The sequence below is a fragment of the Staurois parvus genome, unplaced genomic scaffold, assembly GCF_062004578.1.
Source record: "Staurois parvus isolate SC_StPar_1 unplaced genomic scaffold, SC_StPar_1.0 ptg000221l, whole genome shotgun sequence".
NCBI classification, from domain to species: domain Eukaryota; kingdom Metazoa; phylum Chordata; class Amphibia; order Anura; family Ranidae; genus Staurois; species Staurois parvus.
Window position 1 is genome coordinate 4181092 of NW_028318017.1, and position 22904 is coordinate 4203995.

Sequence of the window (22904 nt, forward strand, 5' to 3'; positions counted from 1 at the left end):
AGTCTTAGTTCGTAGGGTTCAATATTGAGTTGGCCCCCCAGTCTTAGTTCGTAGGGTTCAATATTGAGTTGGCATCCCAGTCTTAGTCTGTAGGGTTCAATATTGAGTTGGCCTCCCAGTCTTAGTTTGTAGGGTTCAATATTGAGTTGGCCTCCCAGTCTTAGTTTGTAGGGTTCAATATTGAGTTGGCCTCCCAGTCTTAGTTCGTAGGGTTCAATATTGAGTTGGCCTCCCAGTCTTAGTTCGTAGGGTTCAATATTGAGTTGGCCCCACAGTCTTAGTCTGTAGGGTTCAATATTGAGTTGGCCTCCCAGTCTTAGTTTGTAGGGTTCAATATTGAGTTGGCCTCCCAGTCTTAGTTCGTAGGGTTCAATATGGAGTTGGCCTCCCAGTCTTAGTCCGTAGGGTTCAATATTGAGTTGGCCCCTCAGTCTTAGTTCGTAGGGTTTAATATTGAGTTGGCCTCCCAGTCTTAGTTCGTAGGGTTCAATATTGAGTTGGCCCCGCCCTTTGCAACTATAACAGCTTCAGCTCTTCTGGGAAGGCCGTCCACAAGGTTTAGGGGGGTGTCTATGGGAAGGTTTGACCATTCTTCCAGAAGCACATTTGTGAGGTCAGGCACTGATGTCGGACGAGAAAGCCTGGATCTCAGTCTCCACTCTAATTCATCCCAAAGGTGTTCTGTCGGGCTGAGGTCAGGATTCTGTGCAGGCCAGTCAAGTTCCTCCACCCCAAACTGGCTCCTTCATGTCTTTATGGACCTTGCTTTGTGCACTGGTGTGCAGTCATGTTGGAACAGGAAGGGGCCATCCCCAAACTCTTCCCACAAAGTTGGGAGCATGAAATTGTCCGAAATGTCTTGGTATGCTGACGCCTTAAGAGTTCCCTTCACTGGAACTAGGGGGCCAATCCCAACCCCTGAAAAACAACCCCACACCATAATCCCCCCTCCACCAAACTTTACACTTGGCACAATGCAGTCAGGCAAGTACCGTTCTCCTGGCAACTGCCAAACCCAGACATGTCCATCAGATTGCCAGACAGAAGCGTGATTGGTCAACTACAGAGAACATGTCTCCACTGCTCTAGAGTCCAGTGGCACCGTGCTTTACACCACGAGATCCAACGCTTTGCATTGCAGTTGGTGATGTAAGGCTTGGATGCAGCTGCTCGGCCATGGAAACCCATTCCATGAAGTTCTCTACGTACTGTTTTTGTGCTAATCAAAGTCATAATGACGAAACGTGTCAGGGAAGGAGTGACGTCAGACGCTAACTGGAAGTCCAATGGCAGCCATCTAGTCCAGTAGCAGCCATCTTTATTGAGGTCCAAAGAAGGTATTCTATGCTGGCTTTTTATACACACTACTATATTGTAAGCACATTTTAAACTGAATAAATCAGTCTTTTATCTGCTGCACTGTGGTCTGCCTATTAGGTTTGATTGCATGGGAGTGAGATATTGGCAGTAAAGGAGATCTTTTGAGGCATAGTAGTTGACTATGAGATTCCAGGCTTCAGGAGGATCTGGTAAGGTGCATGAACCGTGAGGTGGTGGGTCACCTCTGGAGGATTCAGCACTGATTAATGATCAGAGACTGATTAAGTGTGAGCACATTGGCACTATTGTCGTTTGTCGTATTGAAAATACTACACTATATGATATTTAAATATTTTTTGGAGAGCAATTTATCATGAGAGGAGAAAAATGAGGAAGAAATATTTTACAAGATTCATCTCCCTTCAATAAAGCGATGATTTTGGATTGGAGGGTAAGAGTAGGAATTACAGATCTAGATTGATGTCACATGGTGGAGATTTGGCACTCTTATAGCACTTTTATGTGAGTGTAATATATATTTTATTGATTGTATATAAAAAGATAATGCACTATATGCGGTTTATATTTATTGTAGGAGGAGTTAACACTCTATGAAAGGAGGAAGAGGAGTTCACTGCTTTTGTCACTTATGAATGAGACATTTAAATATTGACGATGAGAACTTTGGAAGAATGGAAGGACTTATAATATGAATTCTCTACATCCTTTGATCAAGGACTTTCTGATATATTATGTAATATCTTGGCGACCGGGATTTTATTCATTTCATGATTTTGTTTTGGATTCTTTACATTTTGTGGATATTTGAAGATTAGTGATTGGGGTTTGTCCTGGGTGTTGATTTAGCACACAGTGATTTCCTGTGATCGTCAGCTCCGTCTAGTGGCCATAATGAGGTATTTTTTCTGAAATAGTTCCAACAGTAAAAAAAATAGCATGATAGGGCATTAGGGCCACTGCATGGAGACAGTTGTCATAGGAGATCACTGTATATTTTATTTATTTCAGGTACTTATACAGCACCGTCAATTTTACGCAGCACTTTATATATACATATATATATATACATAAAGTGCTGCATAAAATTGATGGCACTATATAAGTACCTGAAATAAATAAAATATACAGTGATCTCCTATGACAATTGTCTCCATGCAGTGGCCCTAATTTTTATATAAATATATATTTTTTAAATATATACTGTATGTATATATATATATATATATGTGTGTGTGTATATATATGTATGTATATATATATATATATGTATATATATATATATATATATATATATTAAAAAAAAACTATATATAGAGATAAATATATATAGTACATTCACATCAGTCCCTAACCCTCAAGGGGCGTACAATCTAAGGTCCCTAACTCACATTCATACATACACATACTAGGGACAATTTAGACAGGAGCCAATTCACCTACCAGCATTTCTTTGGAGTGTGGGAGGAAACCGGAGTACCCGGAGGAAACCCACACAGGCACAGGGAGAACATGCAAACTCCAAGCAGGTGGTGTCGTGGTTGGGATTTGAACCAATGACCCCAGTACTGCCAGGCGGAAGTGCTAACCATTTTTTTTTAATAGACCTTTAAGTCTCTACACCACAAAATGTACTCAGCCAATGAAAGGTGATGACTCCATTTTTATTCTTCTCCTGCTATCAATGGCCAACCCGGTCCCACACTTCATCCATGTCTTTGGTGACCTCTGATCTCCTTATGAACTGTTTCTTTCATGATGAAGATCAGCCATGGAGTATATTTGAGGTGTATATCAGGGTGTGCTTCTTCCCCACATGAGAGCTGGGATGTCCAGCAACATTCATCTAGAAGACATTTCCCGCACTCAAGGCACTAATATACCTCCAGGGTTGTGTGGGACCCTTGATGTACAGGAAGACAGGACTTCAGAGAGGAACATTTCCCTCACTCAGGACAGGAAATTGGCTTCTCCCCCGTGTGCAATCTCTGATGTCTGGAAAGATTGGACGTCTGTGAAAAACATTTCCCGCACTCATGACAAGAATATGGCTTCTCCCCTGTGTGAGATCTCTGATGTCTGTAAAAATGAGACATCACTGAAAAACATTTCCCACACTCAGGACAGGAATACGGCTTCTCCCCTGTGTGCACTCTCTGATGTCTGTAAAGAGTAGACTTCTGTGAAAAACATTTCCCACACTCATGGCAAGAAAATGGCTTTTCCCCTGTGTGAGACTTCTGATGTCTGTAAAGACTGAACTTCTCTGAAAAACATTTCCTGCAATCAGAACAGGAATACGGCTTCTCCCCCGTGTGAGATCTCTGATGTATGTAAAGATGTGACTTATTTAAAAAACATTTCCCACACTCAGGACAGGCATATGCTTTCTCTCCTGTGTGAGATCTTTGATGTATGTAAAGACTGGACTTGACTGCAAAACATTTCCCGCACTCAGGACAGGAATATGGCTTCTCACCTGTGTGTAATCTCTGATGTCTGTGATAAAAGGACTTGTCTGAAAAACATTTCCCACACTCATAACAGGAGTATGGCTTTTCCCCCGTGTGAAGCCTTTGATGTGTGACAAGATGTGATTTTAATACAAAACATTTCCCGCACTCAGTACAGGAATATGGCTTCTCCCCCGTGTGAAACCTCCTATGTGTGTCAAGATGAGACTTCACTGAAAAACATTTCCTGCACTCGGGACAAGTGTATGGTTTCTCACCTGTGTGAGATCTCTGATGTGTTTGAAGATTGGATTTTTGTGAAAAGCATTTCCCGCACTCAGGACAGGAATACGGCTTCTCCCCTGTGTGAGATCTTTTATGCACATTAAGATGGAATTTAGAATGGAAACATTTCCCGCACTCAGGACAGGAGAAGCTCTTTCCTGTTGGAAGGCCAGCCCGGTCCCGCACAGTCTGAGGTTCCTCAGGATACGAGGAATCCGATGGTCCATCTACACTGGGTGGTGCCGGATGGACATTGGAGGGAGCCGGGTTTTCTCCTGGACTATACTGTGTCATGTCCTCATCTTCTACTTTCCAGTCTGGAGACAAAGTGAGACAATCCTCGGAGGTTTTCCTCATCTCCCGGCCATGGACTAAAATACAAAGACAAAGAGGATTACTAGACAGGAGCTGATTGGTTCCCCCAAACCAGGACTCCGCCCACATCAGGCAGCTTGGTCTCTGAGAAGCTTACAATTCCACCCTCAAGGGAACTAGGAAATGGCTCCTCTGATCTCCTACCAGGTCATTTCTTTATTCATGGACCTTAGTCAGAGAGTGAGGAAACAACCAGAACTGTCTTTTATAGGAGGGACAGTGATGAGGGGATTATAGGACGAGGGTCCCCACCCCCTCTATCACTCATCGCCATCTTCCCAACACAAGAAGTACTGCACTTCCTTATTTAGTCCATGATTTAGTCATGAAGAACAGCGGGGCTGAGCCCCACCAGAGGTCAGAGAGTGAGGATGGGGGGAGAACAACCAAGATGAAGACTGGACTGATCCTGAAGACCACCATCATTGGGGTATTGACTCCTCCCTCATTATCACTTTCTGTTTAAGGGTCTAAAGTTGGAGGATGTTATCACATTATTATCACCATGTTTAAGTACAGCACATTCTTATTTATCCTTCTCCCTCATTATCATTTTCTGTTTAAAGTGATATTAACCCCTTGCCTACCGGGCACTTATTCCCTTTTCCTGCCCAGGCGTATTTTCAGCTTTCAGCGCTGTCACACTTAAAATGACAATTTCACGCTCATTCAGCACTGTACCCAAACCAAAGTTTTATTACTTTTTTGAGACAAATAGAGCTTTATTTGGTGGTATTTAATCACCACTTTTTAAATGTTTTGTTACAAGAAAAAAAAGAATGAAAATTTTGAAAAAAAAAAGTTTTTCTTAATTTCTGTTGTTTTGTAAAGTGATTTGTCTTCCTTCACTGATGTGCAGTAATGTCACTGCTGAGACAGCACTGATAGGCTGCACTGATGGGCACTAATGGCACTGGTGAAGCAGCACTGATGGGCACTAATGGCACTGGTGAGACAGCACTGATGGGCACTAATGGCACTGGTGAGACAGCACTGATGGGCACTAATGGCACTGGTGAGACAGCACTGATGGGCACTAATGGCACTGGTGAGACAGCACTGATGGGCACTAATGGCACTGGTGAGACAGCACTGATGGGCACTAATGGCACTGGTGAGACAGCACTGATGGGCACTAATGGCACTGGTGAGACAGCACTGATGGGCACTAATGGCACTGGTGAAGCAGCACTGATGGGCACTAATGGCACTGGTGAAGCAGCACTGAAGAGGCTTCACTGACGGACACTGATAGGTGGCACTGATGGGCGGCATTGACATCATCACTGATGGGCATTGATAGCCGACACTGATAGCCAGCACTGATGGGCACTGATAGCCAGCACTGATGGGCACTGATAGCTGGCACTAATAGCCGGCACTGATGGCGCTATACTGAAAATCAGGGCACTGATTATCAGTGTAGATGTCCCTTCTTACCCGCTCTCCTCTCCTCACATACAGTCAGCATGAGGAGAGGACTGCCAATAACCGGCATTTCCTGTGATTGGACTCAGCTGATCACATCCTAAAGGGCCACTGTGATTGGCCCTTTACTGCAATCTATGGTCAGCTGTGTCCAAAGGACACAGCAATCACAGATCGTGCCTGATACACGCCCCAGAACTACCCAACCACGCTCTAGTTGTCTTTTGGCAAGTGGTTAAAGGTTGTTTTTAAAAAAAATAATAAACATGTCATACTTATCTGCTCTGTGCAATGGTTTTGCACAGAGCAGCCCCAATCCTCTTCTTGGGTCCCCCACCACTGCTCCTGGCTCCTCCCCCTTGACCAGTGACCCCAGTAGCAAGCCACTTGCTATGGGGGCAATAGTGTGTGCTCGCTCCCAAGCCCTGCTCTATGCGTCCATAAGACATATAGAGCTGCAGCTCGACCCCACGCTCTCCTCATTGGCTCACTGGCTGTGATGACAACTGTGTCTCAGCCAATGAGGGGAGAGAGACCTGGGACAGCTGAGGCTCCCATGCACATTGCTCAAGTGAGAGGGGGCTCTGGTGAGTATTAGGGGGATTGGGGGGAGCAGATCACAGAAGGTTTTCTTTACCTTCATGCATATAACTAAACAGTTTAAGAATATGTAATGTACAACATAGAGTATATAGTGCAGGGGTCAGGAGTATGTAATGTACAACATAGAGTATATAGTGCAGGGGTCAGGAGTATGTAATGTACAACATAGAGAATATAGTGCAGGGGTCAGGAGTATGTAATGTACAACAGAGTATATAGTGCAGGGGTCAGGAGTATGTAATGTACAACAGAGTATATAGTGCAGGGGTCAGGAGTATGTAATGTACAACATAGAGTATATAGTGCAGGGGTCAGGAGTATGTAATGTACAACACAGAGTATATAGTGCAGGGGTCAGGAGTATGTAATGTACAACATAAAGTATATAGTGCAGGGGTCAGGAGTATGTAATGTACAACATAAAGTATATAGTGCAGGGGTCAGGAGTATGCAATGTACAACATAGAGTATATAGTGCAGGGGTCAGGAGTATGTAATGTACAACATAAAGTATATAGTGCAGGGGTCAGGAGTATGCAATGTACAACATAGAGTATATAGTGCAGGGGTCAGGAGTATGCAATGTACAACATAGAGTATATAGTACAGGGGTCAGGAGTATGTAATGTACAACATAGAGTATATAGTGCAGGGGTCAGTAGTATGTAATGTACAACATAGAGTATATAGTGCAGGGGTCAGGAGTATGTAATGTACAACATAGAGTATATAGTGCAGGGGTCAGTAGTATGTAATGTACAACATAGAGTATATAGTGCAGGGGTCAGTAGTATGTAATGTACAACATAGAGTATATAGTGCAGGGGTCAGTAGTATGTAATGTACAACATAGAGTATATAGTGCAGGGGTCAGGAGGATGTAATGTACAACATAGAGTATATAGTACAGGGGTCAGGAGTATGTAATGTACAACAAAGTATATAGTGCAGGGGTCAGGAGTATGCAATGTACAACATAGAGTATATAGTGCCGGGGTCAGGAGTATGTAATGTACAACATAGAGTATATAGTGCCGGGGTCAGGAGTATGTAATGTACAACATAGAGTATATAGTGCAGGGGTCAGGAGTATGTAATGTACAACATAGAGTATATAGTGCAGGGGTCAGGAGTATGTAATGTACAACATAGAGTATATAGTGCAGGGGTCAGGAGTATGTAATGTACAACAGACTATGTAGTGCAGGGGTCAGTAGTATGTAATGTACAACATAGAGTATATAGTGCAGGGGTCAGGAGTATGTAATGTACAACATAGAGTATATAGTGCAGGGGTCAGGAGTATGGAATGTAAAACATAGAGTATATAGTGCAGGGGTCAGGAGTATGTAATGTACAACATAGAGTATATAGTGCAGGGGTCAGGAGTATGTAATGTACAATATAGAGTATATAGTGCAGGGGTCAGGAGTATGTAATGTACAACATAGAGTATATAGTGCAGGGGTCAGGAGTATGTAATGTACAACATAGAGTATATAGTGCAGGGGTCAGGGGTATGTAATGTACAACATAGAGTATATAGTGCAGGGGTCAGGAGTATGTAATGTACAATATAGAGTATATAGTGCAGGGGTCAGGAGTATGTAATGTACAACATAGAGTATATAGTGCAGGGGTCAGGAGTATGTAATGTACAACATAGAGTATATAGCGCAGGGGTCAGGAGGATGTAATGTAGAGCATAGAGTATATAGTGCAGGGGTCAGGAGTATGTAATGTACAACATAGAGTATATAGTGCAGGGGTCAGGAGGATGTAATGTACAACATAGAGTATATAGTGCAGGGGTCAGGAGTATGTAATGTACAATATAGAGTATATAGTGCAGGGGTCAGGAGTATGTAATGTACAACATAGAGTATATAGTGCAGGGGTCAGGAGGATGTAATGTACAACATAGAGTATATAGTGCAGGGGTCAGGAGGATGTAATGTACAACATAGAGTATATAGTGCAGGGGTCAGGAGTATGTAATGTACAACATAGAGTATATAGTGCAGGGGTCAGGAGTATGTAATGTACAACATAGAGTATATAGTGCAGGGGTCAGGAGTATGTAATGTACAACATAGAGTATATAGTGCAGGGGTCAGGAGTATGTAATGTACAACATAGAGTATATAGTGCAGGGGTCAGGAGTATGTAATGTACAACAGACTATGTAGTGCAGGGGTCAGTAGTATGTAATGTACAACATAGAGTATATAGTGCAGGGGTCAGGAGTATGTAATGTACAACATAGAGTATATAGTGCAGGGGTCAGGAGTATGGAATGTAAAACATAGAGTATATAGTGCAGGGGTCAGGAGTATGTAATGTACAACATAGAGTATATAGTGCAGGGGTCAGGAGTATGTAATGTACAATATAGAGTATATAGTGCAGGGGTCAGGAGTATGTAATGTACAACATAGAGTATATAGTGCAGGGGTCAGGAGTATGTAATGTACAACATAGAGTATATAGTGCAGGGGTCAGGGGTATGTAATGTACAACATAGAGTATATAGTGCAGGGGTCAGGAGTATGTAATGTACAATATAGAGTATATAGTGCAGGGGTCAGGAGTATGTAATGTACAACATAGAGTATATAGTGCAGGGGTCAGGAGTATGTAATGTACAACATAGAGTATATAGCGCAGGGGTCAGGAGGATGTAATGTAGAGCATAGAGTATATAGTGCAGGGGTCAGGAGTATGTAATGTACAACATAGAGTATATAGTGCAGGGGTCAGGAGGATGTAATGTACAACATAGAGTATATAGTGCAGGGGTCAGGAGTATGTAATGTACAATATAGAGTATATAGTGCAGGGGTCAGGAGTATGTAATGTACAACATAGAGTATATAGTGCAGGGGTCAGGAGGATGTAATGTACAACATAGAGTATATAGTGCAGGGGTCAGGAGGATGTAATGTACAACATAGAGTATATAGTGCAGGGGTCAGGAGTATGTAATGTACAACATAGAGTATATAGTGCAGGGGTCAGGAGTATGTAATGTACAACATAGAGTATATAGTGCAGGGGTCAGGAGTATGTAATGTACAACATAGAGTATATAGTGCAGGGGTCAGGAGTATGTAATGTACAACAGACTATGTAGTGCAGGGGTCAGTAGTATGTAATGTACAACATAGAGTATATAGTGCAGGGGTCAGGAGTATGTAATGTACAACATAGAGTATATAGTGCAGGGGTCAGGAGTATGGAATGTAAAACATAGAGTATATAGTGCAGGGGTCAGGAGTATGTAATGTACAACATAGAGTATATAGTGCAGGGGTCAGGAGTATGTAATGTACAATATAGAGTATATAGTGCAGGGGTCAGGAGTATGTAATGTACAACATAGAGTATATAGTGCAGGGGTCAGGAGTATGTAATGTACAACATAGAGTATATAGTGCAGGGGTCAGGGGTATGTAATGTACAACATAGAGTATATAGTGCAGGGGTCAGGAGTATGTAATGTACAATATAGAGTATATAGTGCAGGGGTCAGGAGTATGTAATGTACAACATAGAGTATATAGTGCAGGGGTCAGGAGTATGTAATGTACAACATAGAGTATATAGCGCAGGGGTCAGGAGGATGTAATGTAGAGCATAGAGTATATAGTGCAGGGGTCAGGAGTATGTAATGTACAACATAGAGTATATAGTGCAGGGGTCAGGAGGATGTAATGTACAACATAGAGTATATAGTGCAGGGGTCAGGAGTATGTAATATGCAATATAAATTATACAGTGTAAGCGTCAGGACTCATAATATTTGTATCCAATAATCAGTAAAAGCTAAATGTTTCCTGTAGACAAGTTGCAGAGATCCCACACCGCTGCCTCCCATCTCCTGAGACTGCACTCAGTGACTTTGGGCTGATACTACACAGACATATCCCTCCAACTGCCTGCAGACCACAGAGCAAGTAACCTTGGGAGAAATGATCGGTCAGAGATATTGCCACACCCAGGAATGGGGTAGAAGGCCCAAATCACATGTCCCAGTGCCTAGGTTTAGCAATGTCTACAGTGAAAATCCAGTTTGCTTCCAGCTGAACCCCAGAATCTCCATAAATCCAGTCTAGATACATAAATTGTGTCTGCAGCACAGAGAAGGAAGATTATCCGAGAGAAATCCAGGAATACAGGACGGGGAACACAGCTCAGGAAAGTGACCAGGGGATTACAGGCTGATATCACCCAGTCCCCGCCCTACTCTGGACCAATCAGTGAGCAGTATGGGTGGAGGAATGGATTTAGTGTTCATGACCCACCTGTGCTGATCTCTGTAGGAGTGTCCTCCTCTATAAATGTCCCCGTTATTCCATCCTCCTCCATAGACTGCTGATCATCCCTCACATACGCCTCTTCTTCTTCTGATTTAACCTCAACTTTTATATCTATCAGATCTTCACCCTAAACCAAGAGAAGGATGGACAATGACATTGGTAAAAAATAAGGTTCAAATACATCCCAAAAAAATACTACACTTCATCACCACATATTCATGTTTTAGATACTGTGTCCCACCAACCTTGTAATGGTGAGGGATGGTGTGACCTTCCTGTGTGGAATCCCGGGAATACAGAGGACGGGGACATCTCTCTGGGGGGTTCCTGGTATTAGGTGGCTCCATCATATCCTTGTGTCCTTCTGAAAACTCCTCCATCACTCCATACTCCTCATCCTCCTCTTTATACTCTTCTTTAACATCAATATTATCATCCCCGAGGATTCCACTCTGAAAGATATAATAAAACATTCATTGTAACAAACATGCTGTGTATAAATCACAACTACCAATAATTGTCATCATCTACCTGATGATGGTGAGGGATGGTGTGACCTTCCTGTGTGGAATCCCGGGAATACAGAGGACGGGGACATCTCTCTGGTGGGTTCCCATGACTGGATCCATCTGTAGGAAACACACACACTGACTGAATCCATTGTTTCTATGTGTTTATCAGATGATGGGGGATCTAGGTGGATCCTCCGTACTGCTCTCTCCTTTACAATAAAGTCTCCTCTTACCCGGTGATGTGAGGGGCGGCTGATTGTCCATCATGACGTCCTTGTAGAGATCCTTGTGTCCTTCTAAATACTCCCACTCCTCCATGGAGAAATAGACAGTGACACCCTGACACCTTATAGGAACCTGACACACACAATGATACAGTCACCATCCAGACACATCCCTTGTCTGTTACTGGAGAATGTCCCAGAATTCCCGGCACCGCTCACCTCTCCTGTCAGCAGCTCAGTGATCTCTCTGGTGACTTCTAGAATCTTCTTCTTCTTTCTCTCTTCTATCAGGGAGGGAGGTGGAGGCAATGTGATGTCATATGATCAGACTTCACAAATGTAAAAAATCTTTAAAAAGCTATATTTGAATAGTAAAATCAAATGACATTCCGAGAACCCTCCTCACCTCTCCGGTCAGGTCTGTGTTTTATTAATAGAGATAAGAGTGATGTCATGTGACCTCCCAGAATCCTCCTCACCTCTCCGGTCAGGTCTGTGTTTTATTAATAGAGATAAGAGTGATGTCATGTGACCTCCCAGAATCCTCCTCACCTCTCCGGTCAGGTCTGTGTTTTATTAATAGAGATAAGAGTGATGTCATGTGACCTCCCAGAATCCTCCTCACCTCTCCGGTCAGGTCTGTGTTTTAGTAATAGAGGTGAGAGTGATGTCATGTGACCTCCCAGAATCCTCCTCACCTCTCCGGTCAGGTCTGTGTTTTATTAATAGAGATGAGAGTGATGTCATGTGACCTCCCAGAATCCTCCTCACCTCTCCGGTCAGGTCTGTGTTTTATTAATAGAGATGAGAGTGATGTCACGTGACCTCCCAGAATCCTCCTCACCTCTCTGGCTAGGTCTCCATTTTAATAAAGTCTCACTTCATGCTAAGATATAATTTGTCCACACAGGAATCCTTCACTCTGTATGTTAAAAGCTTGTCACAGGCTTTCAAACATTTTCGTGCCCCCCATGTAATTTTGCTCTCCTCCCTAACATCCCAGAACAAACACATAGGTGTATCTAAAACACTTTAATAATGTAAACATAAGGAACTGGCCCACACCCACTGATTGGTCCAGGCTCATTGATTGGTTGCTAGAGGTTACTGCACATCCTTTCTGCTCACTGATTGCTTGTGGGTACTGCGCATCATTACTGCTCACTGATTGGTTGCCAGAGGTTACTATACATCTTTACTGCTACTGATTGGTTGCTAGAGGTTACTGCACATCTTTACCGCTCACTGAATGCTTGCCTGAGGTTACTGCACATTACTGCTCACTGATTGGTTGCTAGAGATTATTGCACATCATTATTGCTCACTGATTGATTGCTAGAGGTTACTGCCCATTATTATTGCTTACCGATTGGTTGCTAAAGGTTAGTGCTCATTGTTTCTGCTCACTTATTGGGTGCTAGAGGTTACAGCACATCATCACTGCTCACTGATTGGTTGCTACAGGTTACAGCACATAATTATTGCTCACCGGTTGGATACTAGAGGTTACTGCACATCATTATTGTTCACTGATTGGTTGCTAGAGATTACAGCAGATCACTATTGTTAACTGATTGGTTGCTAGAGGTTACTGCACATCATTACCTCTCACTGATTGGTTGCTAGAGGTTACAGCTCATCATTACTGCTCACTGAATGGTTACAGCACATTATTTCCTCACTGCCTGCACACTACAGACTGGGGAGGTGAGTGGACCCATCAATAGACAGAAAACCCAGAAAACTTGTTATTAGCAATGAGCAGATTAGAGCACACACAGCTATAAAGGTTAACTGAGTGCAGGTAGGAACAGAGCCCAATGTGAGCAGCATCCCCGAGGATGGGTTGCCAGGAATAACTGGCTAGTCATGCCACCTGCAGTAGAAGGACTGGCCAGGAATAGAGAAGTCATACAGGACAAGTGAGACTTGCACAAAGTTTGTCCTTCTGGTGCAGTTCGTTGTCAGGTGTCCAGAGGCAGGCAGCACCTCTCTCTCATCCGCCATCAACTTCCTTCCCCACTGTCAGCTCAATCCACACAAGTTAGCACAGCACTGGTCAGGGACAGCAGCACTCCAGAGCCCCACCTTCTGCTCCGCCAACACTAGCTGTGCTATTTCACCCAGGCCACTGCTCTCATTGACTCTTTGCGCTGTCCGCTGCTGATTGGGCAGGATGCTGTAGACTACCAGGGTGGAGGCCGCATGTGTTGTGTGTCCGCACATTGCACCCACTGGGAAGCGAAAGTCAGGAAAACTATTTGGGCCCTACAACAATGACTGGGCCTGGTGCAGCTGCCCTTTTTGCTTTGCGTTAAAGACGGCCCTGTTACATACAACACAGGACCAACAGTCCTGCTTTGCAAGAGAGTATTCCAAAGGTCAAACCACATCCTTAGAAAAAGAAAAGGCATAATAGCCAGATTTAGGGAAATTGTGAGGAGATGTGAGGTCAATGTGATGTCATAGGATTCTCTGACTCTGGACGGAGGGACATCGGGAGGAGGAGCTGTGAGGTCAGTGTGATGTCATAGGATTCTCTGACTCCGGACGGAGGAACATCGGGAGGAGGAGCTGTGAGGTCAGTGTGATGTCATAGGATTCTCTGACTCTGGACGGAGGGACATGGGGAGGAGGAGCTGTGAGGTCAGTAGGATGTCATAGGATTCTCTGACTCTGGATAGAGGGACATCGGGAGGAGCTGTGAGGTCAGTGTGATGTCATAGGATTCTCTGACTGTATGGAGGGACATTGGGAGGAGGAGCTGTGAGGTCGGTGTGATGTCATAGGATTCTCTGACTCTGGATAGAGGGACATCGGGAGGAGCTGTGAGGTCAGTGTGATGTCATAGGATTCTCTGACTGTATGGAGGGACATTGGGAGGAGGAGCTGTGAGGTCGGTGTGATGTCATATGATTCTCTGACTCTGGATGGATGGACATGAGTAAATGTCCCCTTAAATAGCTCCCCATCCCCCACCTCTGATAAAAGTCATATAATCCGTTAGTATAGACTGATGAGGTGAGAAGGTGACCCATCTCCACAATGAGGAGAATGTTCCGGCCCCGGAAGTGGGGGAATGTTCTGCCCCTGAAGGGGTTAATCTGGGTTCCCACACTATATATGTGTGTATCATCATCTGCTGGAGATAAAAGACGTCACAGTGACTATGGAGGAAGAGGACGGACGTGACTATGGGGGAAGAGGAGGACATGACTATGGAGGAAGAGGACGGACGTGACTATGGAGGAAGAGGACGGACGTGACTATGGAGGAAGAGGACGGACGTGACTATGGAGGAAGAGGACGGACGTGACTATAGAGGAAGAGGACGGACGTGACTATGGAGGAAGAGGACGGACGTGAGTATGCAGGAAGAGGACGGACGTGACTATGCAGGAAGAGGACGGACGTGACTATGCAGGAAGAGGACGGACGTGACTATGGAGGAAGAGGACGGACGTGACTATGGAGGAAGCGGACGGACGTGACTATGGGGGAAGAGGACGGACGTGACTATGGGGGAAGAGGACGGACGTGACTATGGGGGAAGAGGACGGACGTGACTATGGGGGAAGAGGACGGACGTGACTATGGGGGAAGAGGATGGACGTGACTATGGGGGAAGAGGACGGACGTGACTATGGGGGAAGAGGACGGACGTGACTATGGAGGAGGAGGAGGACGGACGTGACTATGGAGGAGGAGGAGGACGGACGTGACTATGGAGGAGGAGGACGGACGTGACTATGGAGGAGGAGGAGGACGGACGTGACTATGGAGGAAGAGGACGGATGTGACTATGGAGGAAGAGGACGTGCGTGACTATGGAGGAAGAGGACGTGCGTGACTATGGGGGAAGAGGACGGACGTGACTATGGAGGAGGAGGAGGACGGACGTGACTATGGAGGAAGAGGACGGACGTGACTATGGAGGAAGAGGACGAACGTGACTATGGAGGAAGAGGACGGACGTGACTATGGAGGAGGAGGAGGACGGACGTGACTAAGGAGGAAGAGGACGGACGTGACTATGGAGGAAGAGGACGGACGTGACTATGGAGGAAGAGGACAGGGAGGGCTACTGGGTGTAAATAGGAAATAACATCTTATTACCTCCTCTGCTGCCACTTTCACCAAAGTCTCCTCTCTACTTCCTCCTGACTCACCCAGAACTTCCTGTCTGTACCTGACATCACTTCCTGTCTGTATTCCATAGAGACTTCCTGTCTGGGTACTATCTCATTACAATGGTATCTGAAAGTTGTTTGGATAGTTTAGGGAGAAAGTGAACATGTTGTCCGCGAAGTTGACGTGTTGAAAGCAGAAAAAGCAGGAAGGTGTAAGGATTTGAGTAACTTTGACAATGAAAAATTGTACTACTGTAACACTAATTGCCTAAAGTGTTAATACTGATTCTGTCAGAAAGATGTAAGAATACACAGAGCATCGTCGCTTGTTGTGTATGGGGCTGTATAGATGCAGACCAGTCAGGGTGCCCATGCTGACCCGTGTCCACAGCCAAAAGTGTCTACAAGGGGCACCAGAACTGGACCAACGGAGCAATAGAAGAAGGTGACCTGGTCTGATAAATTCAAGAACGGCTTGTGGAACACAACCACAAAATTTGAGATGTTGACTTAGGCCTTCAAATTTTCCAGATCCCCAATCCAATGAAGCATTTGTGGGATGTGCCCCAAAAACAAGTTCAAATCATGGAGGCCCCACCTCGCAACTTACAGGACCTAAAGGATCTGCTATTGACGACATGGTGTCCAGGTCTTCCCACAAAGCTTTGCCTAGCAGCCAGGCACACAGGCTCATTCACATGTTCATTTAGTGACCAGTCTAGGAGTGTTTTTCGTTGTTGTTGTTATTTTTGGAGAACTTGGATGGGGTTGAAGGAATTAGGTGGGATACTCCAAAACATAAACTAGTTGAAGACTTTAGGTAATCTTTCGGATAAGCCATGACGAAGAGCGTGCTTGAACCAAACAGTGGACCTCAGCTTTAAGGCAGCAGTAGTAACAAACTAGAGTAGAGTCCAGGGGCGGACTGACCATTTGGAAACTCAGGCACAGCCCGAGGGCCCGGGGTCAGTAGGGGGCCCCATGAGATGCCCCTGGTACCTTTTTCATAGGCTTTTTTGAGTTTGGTCAAGGACACAGGGGCCCCATGATCCCCTATTGCACGGGAGCCCCATGAGTTGTCAGTCCGCCCCTGGTAGAGTCCCTTTAGTTAGGTTAGGTGGACAAAGCTCTTTGGAACACCATTGTATACAAGAGGAAAAATAATAAATAAATGGTGAAACAGGAAAGAATACAAGCTACTGCAAAACACATAAAATGTAACAAAGGGGGGGTTGGTGCTGCGCTAAATGAATCTAAATGAACTACGAAAGGTGGGAAAAATGAATAGCCCACAGGAAACGTAACACATGTGAACCACATTGTAAACAGCACAAACGCACTATCATATGTGAAAGCAACACAAACACGTCCTCAACTCAAGACACGTGCCATAGTGATATGAGTGAACTGCACATATAAAAAAGTAAAAAAGGAGGAAAAGATGTGAATAAAGTGATAAAAATATAGAAAATAATAAAATATTAAAATAATGATGAACTGGTATAACAATAATCAGCTCATAAATACACAAAAAGCCCAAAAGTGATATATACCAGTGCAGGTCTAGGCATAAATGTAAAAAAATATATATATATATACATATAAATGATGGGTGAAAAATAGGCACGAAAACAAACAAGTCATAAATAATGGAATATATATTTATTTCCACAAAAATGTGAATAAAGTCCACGATAAACTACTACGTGTGAAGTCCAATATTAAATTCCCAAGCAGGGGTGGACTGACTGTGATGGATTTGGTAAAATGCCTATTCTGTTTTCTGTTTAAAATATACATTTTATACATATTTACTTTTATACTTTTTTATATTTCTAAATATATGTGTTGTGAGTATATATATATATATATATATTTTGTCTGCTGGGCTTTGCAGTCCTCCTTAACTTGTTTTGCTCAGAGCGATGCTCTCAACCCCTCCCTTCACACTGAGATGATTTCACTTAGACTTTGGGAATGTGAAGGGGAGTGAACAGAGATAACGGGATGAGAAGCAAGCATCAAGTTTCTACATTTCTCCTATATTTCAACCAAGCAAAATGTGCCTTTCAGAATGTGACTGTATATACGTTATAGTGACGTATACTCTATTGTTCTCTATGTATAAAAGGTTAAGCACCGCCCTGCAATAAACAGAGATGAGATGATGTGAAAGTGGTTGTACTGGACAGTTGTCCGTGTAATTATTTTCCGGCGTGCACGCAATCCGTATCTCAAAATTAGGAGCAGCAGCAGAAATCCTACCCTGAGCTCGATTGTGGTTCTCCCAACCTTTTTAGCTGGCGCCCACGCGGGGCCCCAGGTTGTGACCGATGGAAGTCCGCACGTGAGACTGAGCGGCTGGCCAGGACAGACCAAAAGGGATTTGCGCACCCCTGAGAGTACGGTAGGTACTTTTTATACTTACCACTGTACGATTTGTTTCTGTCCAGCCTTGGCGCCAGTTTTGTCGGCTTCCAGAGGTCATCAAGAGCGGCAGGTAATTTTTATTTCTCGCCTGGGGCTGTTTAACGAACCTGCCATTGGATCTCTGCTGACTGTGTATTTGTTCAGTGTCTGTCGTCCTGTGCGACTGTGATAACTCAGTAGACTGATAGATAAGTTGCAATGAGTGTGCTGACCAGGTGAGCTGTTGGCCCCTGGAAGACGGAACCTTGCAATATGTTGCAATGAGATTTCTGACCAGGTGAGCTGTTGGCCCCTGGAAGACAGAACCTTGCAACAAGCGTCTACTGACGGTGACTCGGGGTTGACGGTGTGAGACCCCTGAGGGTTTAGTTCAGCTGCTGAGGCTTCACGGAGCGAGGGGCGGCAGGTGTAATGTCCTGTTCTGAGTGTATTTGTGAATCACTGTTTGTTCTGAGATAAGACAGAAAGCAGCGGAGTAGGGATATTAATCTAATAGTTGCCCGCGCTGCCTCTGAAGCAGCGGAATAGGGATATTAATTTAATAGTTGCCCGCGCTGCCTCTGAAACCGTTAGCTGAGACTACGGTGAAAGAACAGAACAGAGTGAGAAGTTGGGTGACCCAGAGAGAGGGGGAAGATGGGTCAGAAGACAGTCAAGCCACAGAAAGGATTATTAGTATGTGATAGTGTAAAGAGGAGAGAAGGAAGTGAAGCAGTTAAAAAGTTATCTAAAGTAGCGAAAGTTTGTAAGCTGAAGGTCAGAGGACTGGCATAAATCATTGTAGGAACAGAGAGGAATGTTATGTGATGAAGGTTTGCTGAACGTGACAGAAGTTTTGTACAGAACTGGAAAAGTGTTGCATAAAGAAGGATAGTTGGAAGAAATTCAAGAAAATGGCAATTGTATAATGTATTTGTATCACAAAATTGTAAATGGAAGTGTGTGCTAAAACCACCGCCCTATGTTGGAATGTGGGGTGGAAGAGGGGAGGGACAGCCCTGCCCTTCATCTAACGCCCACTTTATGCCCACCACCCCAGCCCTGCCCAGTGCACTTCCTGATGGCAGCCATCTTGCTGCTCCTGCTTTGTCCCTTCCTGCCCTGCCCAGTACACTTCCTGCTAGCAGCCATCTTGCTATACCTGTGTTGTCACTTCCTGCCCAGCCCAGTGCACTTCCATCCGGCAGCCATCTTGGTACACCCGGAAGGCCTAAACAAGGAGTTTATCCAGTTCTCCCTGTTCTAAATCAGGATGGTTCTTACCACACTCCCGTTTTCCCCAATATGGAAGTGTCATTTTCACAAGCCGGATACATGAATGACAATGTATTCGAGCTGAATGATCAACAACCGCAAGCAGGAAGGATGCCGATAGGTATGACTCCCAAACCTATGCCAGATGTCCAATTGAATGATGATGCATCTGAATGGAGTGATCGACAGCTGCAAGCAACAAGGGCGCCAATAGATTTGATTCCCAAACCCACGCACAGTGGAGTACAACCTAAACAGGAACAGTACACAAGACAACACCGACATTCAAGATTACCGGAAGGGGCACCAGTAATGTATGTCGCTTTTACCCCATCACAAGCAGCGGCCTTAGTGACGAGTCTGCCTGACCCAGAGAAACAGCCAATACCCTTTTATCGCAGGGTAGTGCAGATACAAGAAACTTACTCAGCTGCTTGGAAAGACCTGCTCAGTCTATGCCAAATTAAAGCAGGACATGTTTTCTGGCCAGTTATGCAGACGGCCTTCAATGATGCCTGCCTGACAAGTGTTATTTCCTATTCTTCAGGCGTGGAGTTTTGTGCCCAGCTCCATGACTGGGCAAAAGGGAAATTGGCGGATCAGACTACCACGATTCAAGACATCACCCAAGATAAAGGGGAGTCTGTGGAGAAGTATTATGCCAGACTCATACAGGCCTTTGATGATCTGGGCTTCTCTCAATATGAAAAGGCACACACACACACATGCTCTCAACAGCTTTTGTCTCAGGGCTCAAAGAGGATATTAGGAAAGGTCTGAGGGTGGCCTGCCCTGAATACCGCTCTATGAAGATGTCTGACTTACTGTTGGTGGCCAGAGGCATAGAAAACCAAAAAGGAAAAAAAAAACAAAAAAAACAAAAAAAAAAAACAGCACCCCTTCTGGTGGTCAATGATGAAGATCCCACCTACACTCGTCCACCACCATTGCCAAATATCAGGGAAAGGATCACCTGTTATAACTGTGGGAAACAGGGACACTTTAGAAGAGAATGCAGAGCCCCAAGATATCCCAGACAAGACAGGGACCCCCGAGAAGGGCAGCGTGAATATCAACCACCACGCCCCAACTCTCGTTAGGAAATGGGCAAAACCGTGTCACTCCTTATGGCAGTATTTTCAAACAAGACTGGGGGACCGTGTAGCTGTAATCCAGGATATTCCTCAACTTAAAGCAGCTAAACAACTGCATGCCTTTCTTGGACTCATATCCTACTGCAGGACATGAATCCCTGATGCTCTCAAGTCTGTGCCATTTACCTTGTCAAGCAAGGCCATGGATAATTTTATTCTGCTGAAGCAAGCAATATCCACCGCTCCTGCCTTGGGACTTCCAGATTATGAGAAACCTTTCAAACTGTGTCAGAAAAGCAAGGCCACGCCACGAAGGTCCTAGCTCAAGTACATGGAGGGCAAACCAGACCCATTGGGTACTATTCTTGCCATTTGGACCCCGTAGCTAGGGGTGGTCCTTCATGTCTAAAGAGCCATCTTTGCTGCTCAAGCACTGTTGGACAAAACTTCAGATCTCGTTTTAGCACACCTCCTGCTTCTTCTGGCACCGTATGACATTGCTGCCATCCTGAATCAAGTACAACCCCGACACCAGTCCACGGCCAGACATCTACGGTTGCAAATCTTCCTCCTCATTCCTGACAATGTGACCCTCCAAAGGTGTCTTACCCTCAACCCAGCCACCCTTCTTCCATTTTTCTAGGGGGGAGAAGAAGGCGAAGAAGGAGACCCCTGCACTACTCTACATGACTGCCTTGAAATGATGCGCATGGAAACCACACATCTCCCTACAGTGAGTGAAATTCCTCTGGAAAACCCTGATTACACACTTTTTGTGGATGGCTCCATATATGCAGATGAAAGAGGAAAGTACCACACAGGTTATGCTGTGACCTCGGAATTTGAAATTCTACAAGCAGGAGCATTATCACCAACTTTCTCTGCCCAGGAAGCAGAGCTTCAAGCCCTCACTACAGCGTGTAAGATGGCAGAAGGTAAAAGAGCTAATATTTACACAGACTTAAGGTACGCCTTTGGAGTAGCTTATGACTTCGGTATCATCTGGAAAGCCAGAGACTGGAACACTGGTAAAACACGGCCCAGCCATCAAGGATTTAATGGATGCACTGCTCCTGCCTGACCAAGTGACTGTCTTGAAGGTTAAAGCACATGGTAAACTGAATTCTCAAGAGGCCAGAGGGAACCACTTGGCGGATATAGCTGCCAAAGAAGCAGCGAAAAATCAACGAAAAACATCTGAGGTGGCTGAAGAGGAGAGTGAGACCTCAGTACAGATACTTTTGGCAGTGCATGTGCCATCTGACAAGCAATACCTGATTTTTATGCAAATGGCTGCTTATACAGAAGAAAGGCTGGAATGGATTGATAAAGGAGCAGACTACGATGGAGAATTGTATTCGATGAAAGGAAAAACTTGTTTACCAAAACATATGTATCCAGCAATTGTCCAATGGGCGCATGGACATGCACATCTCTCTAAGAACTTAATGAACTCACTGATCAGCAAGTATTACTGGGCTCCACGGATAACCATTTTAACCAGAAATTACTGCACCTCGTGTGTAGTATGTGCAAAATGCAACCCGGGGAGGACGGAAAAGACACCGCAGAAACATCTGGCAAAACGTCTCTATCCATTCCAGAGGATACAGATTGATCATATACAGATGCCAAAAAGTGGCCGATATGAATATGCTCTAGTGGTGGTGGACATGTTCTCTGGTGGGCCGGAAGCCTATGCTGTTACAAACATGACAGCCAAGACCATGGCTAAGAAATTACTGAGTGAGGTAGTCTGTAGATTTGGGGTCCCAGAGGTGATAGAGAGTGATCAGGGTCCAGCCTTCACAGCAACCCTTATAAAAGAGATTTGGACAGCACTGGGGGTCAAGTTGGCCCTACACACCCCATATCACCCTCAAAGCAGTGGGAAGGTAGAAAGGATGAATGGGGCTCTAAAAAACAGGATGCTAAAAATGGCCCAAGAGACTGGCATGAGTTGGCCAGACAGTTTGCCCATTGCTCTGTTTAGTGTCAGACACACCCCCCGGGGGAAACATGCCCTGTCCCCTTAAGAAATTTTGTTTAGCTCAGCCCCCCAGACTTGGCTGTTACTTTCCGCAACAGTTGCAATTACAATCTGATGTGTTAACTGATTATGTGACTGCATTATCACGTGAATTAACCCAAATCTATGTCCAAGTGTTTTCTCCATTCCAGATTCTGAGTCAGATACAGGAACTCACAGCCTATCACCCGGAGATTGGGTATTAGTAAAGATATTTATGAGGAAACATTCCCTTGAGCCAAGATATAATGGTCCATTCCAAGTTCTGCTGACCACAGCCACTTCTGTCAAGGTGGCCGGGAAGAACACTTGGATACACGCCTCCCACTGCAAGAATGTCCAACCCCTGAGGAAAAGGCGTCATCTACACCATGACAACTATGTTGTATATCCTTTTTCTAATAAGTCTGACAGAGGCTCAACAGGTGGC

At 44.7% G+C, this 22904-nt stretch overlaps 1 protein-coding gene across 1 annotated transcript; it reads right to left on the reverse strand.

Moving 5' to 3' along the window:
- Positions 1 to 2981: 2981 nt before the first annotated feature.
- Positions 2982 to 13763, reverse strand: LOC149460827 (uncharacterized). Its single transcript, XM_089679262.1, has 3 exons — positions 13626 to 13763; positions 10787 to 10928; positions 2982 to 4447 (listed from the first exon to the last, which is right to left on the reverse strand). The coding sequence occupies exons 1-3, from the start codon at positions 13761 to 13763 to the stop codon at positions 3285 to 3287; spliced, it is 1443 nt and encodes a 480-aa protein (XP_089535388.1). The 3' UTR covers positions 2982 to 3284.
- Positions 13764 to 22904: the final 9141 nt, after the last annotated feature.

Excerpts from the sequence above, each read along its gene's own strand:
- LOC149460827 (XM_089679262.1), bottom strand. The coding sequence starts at position 13,763 with ATGTGCGGACACACAACACATGCGGCCTCCACCCTGGTAGTCTACAGC. Across the intron at positions 10,929-13,625 it reads TAGTGTTGGCGGAGCAGAAG|GGTGAAGATCTGATAGATAT; the intron begins GTGGGGCTCTGG and ends CTCTTGGTTTAG. Across the intron at positions 4,448-10,786 it reads TCCTACAGAGATCAGCACAG|TCCATGGCCGGGAGATGAGG; the intron begins GTGGGTCATGAA and ends TTTGTATTTTAG.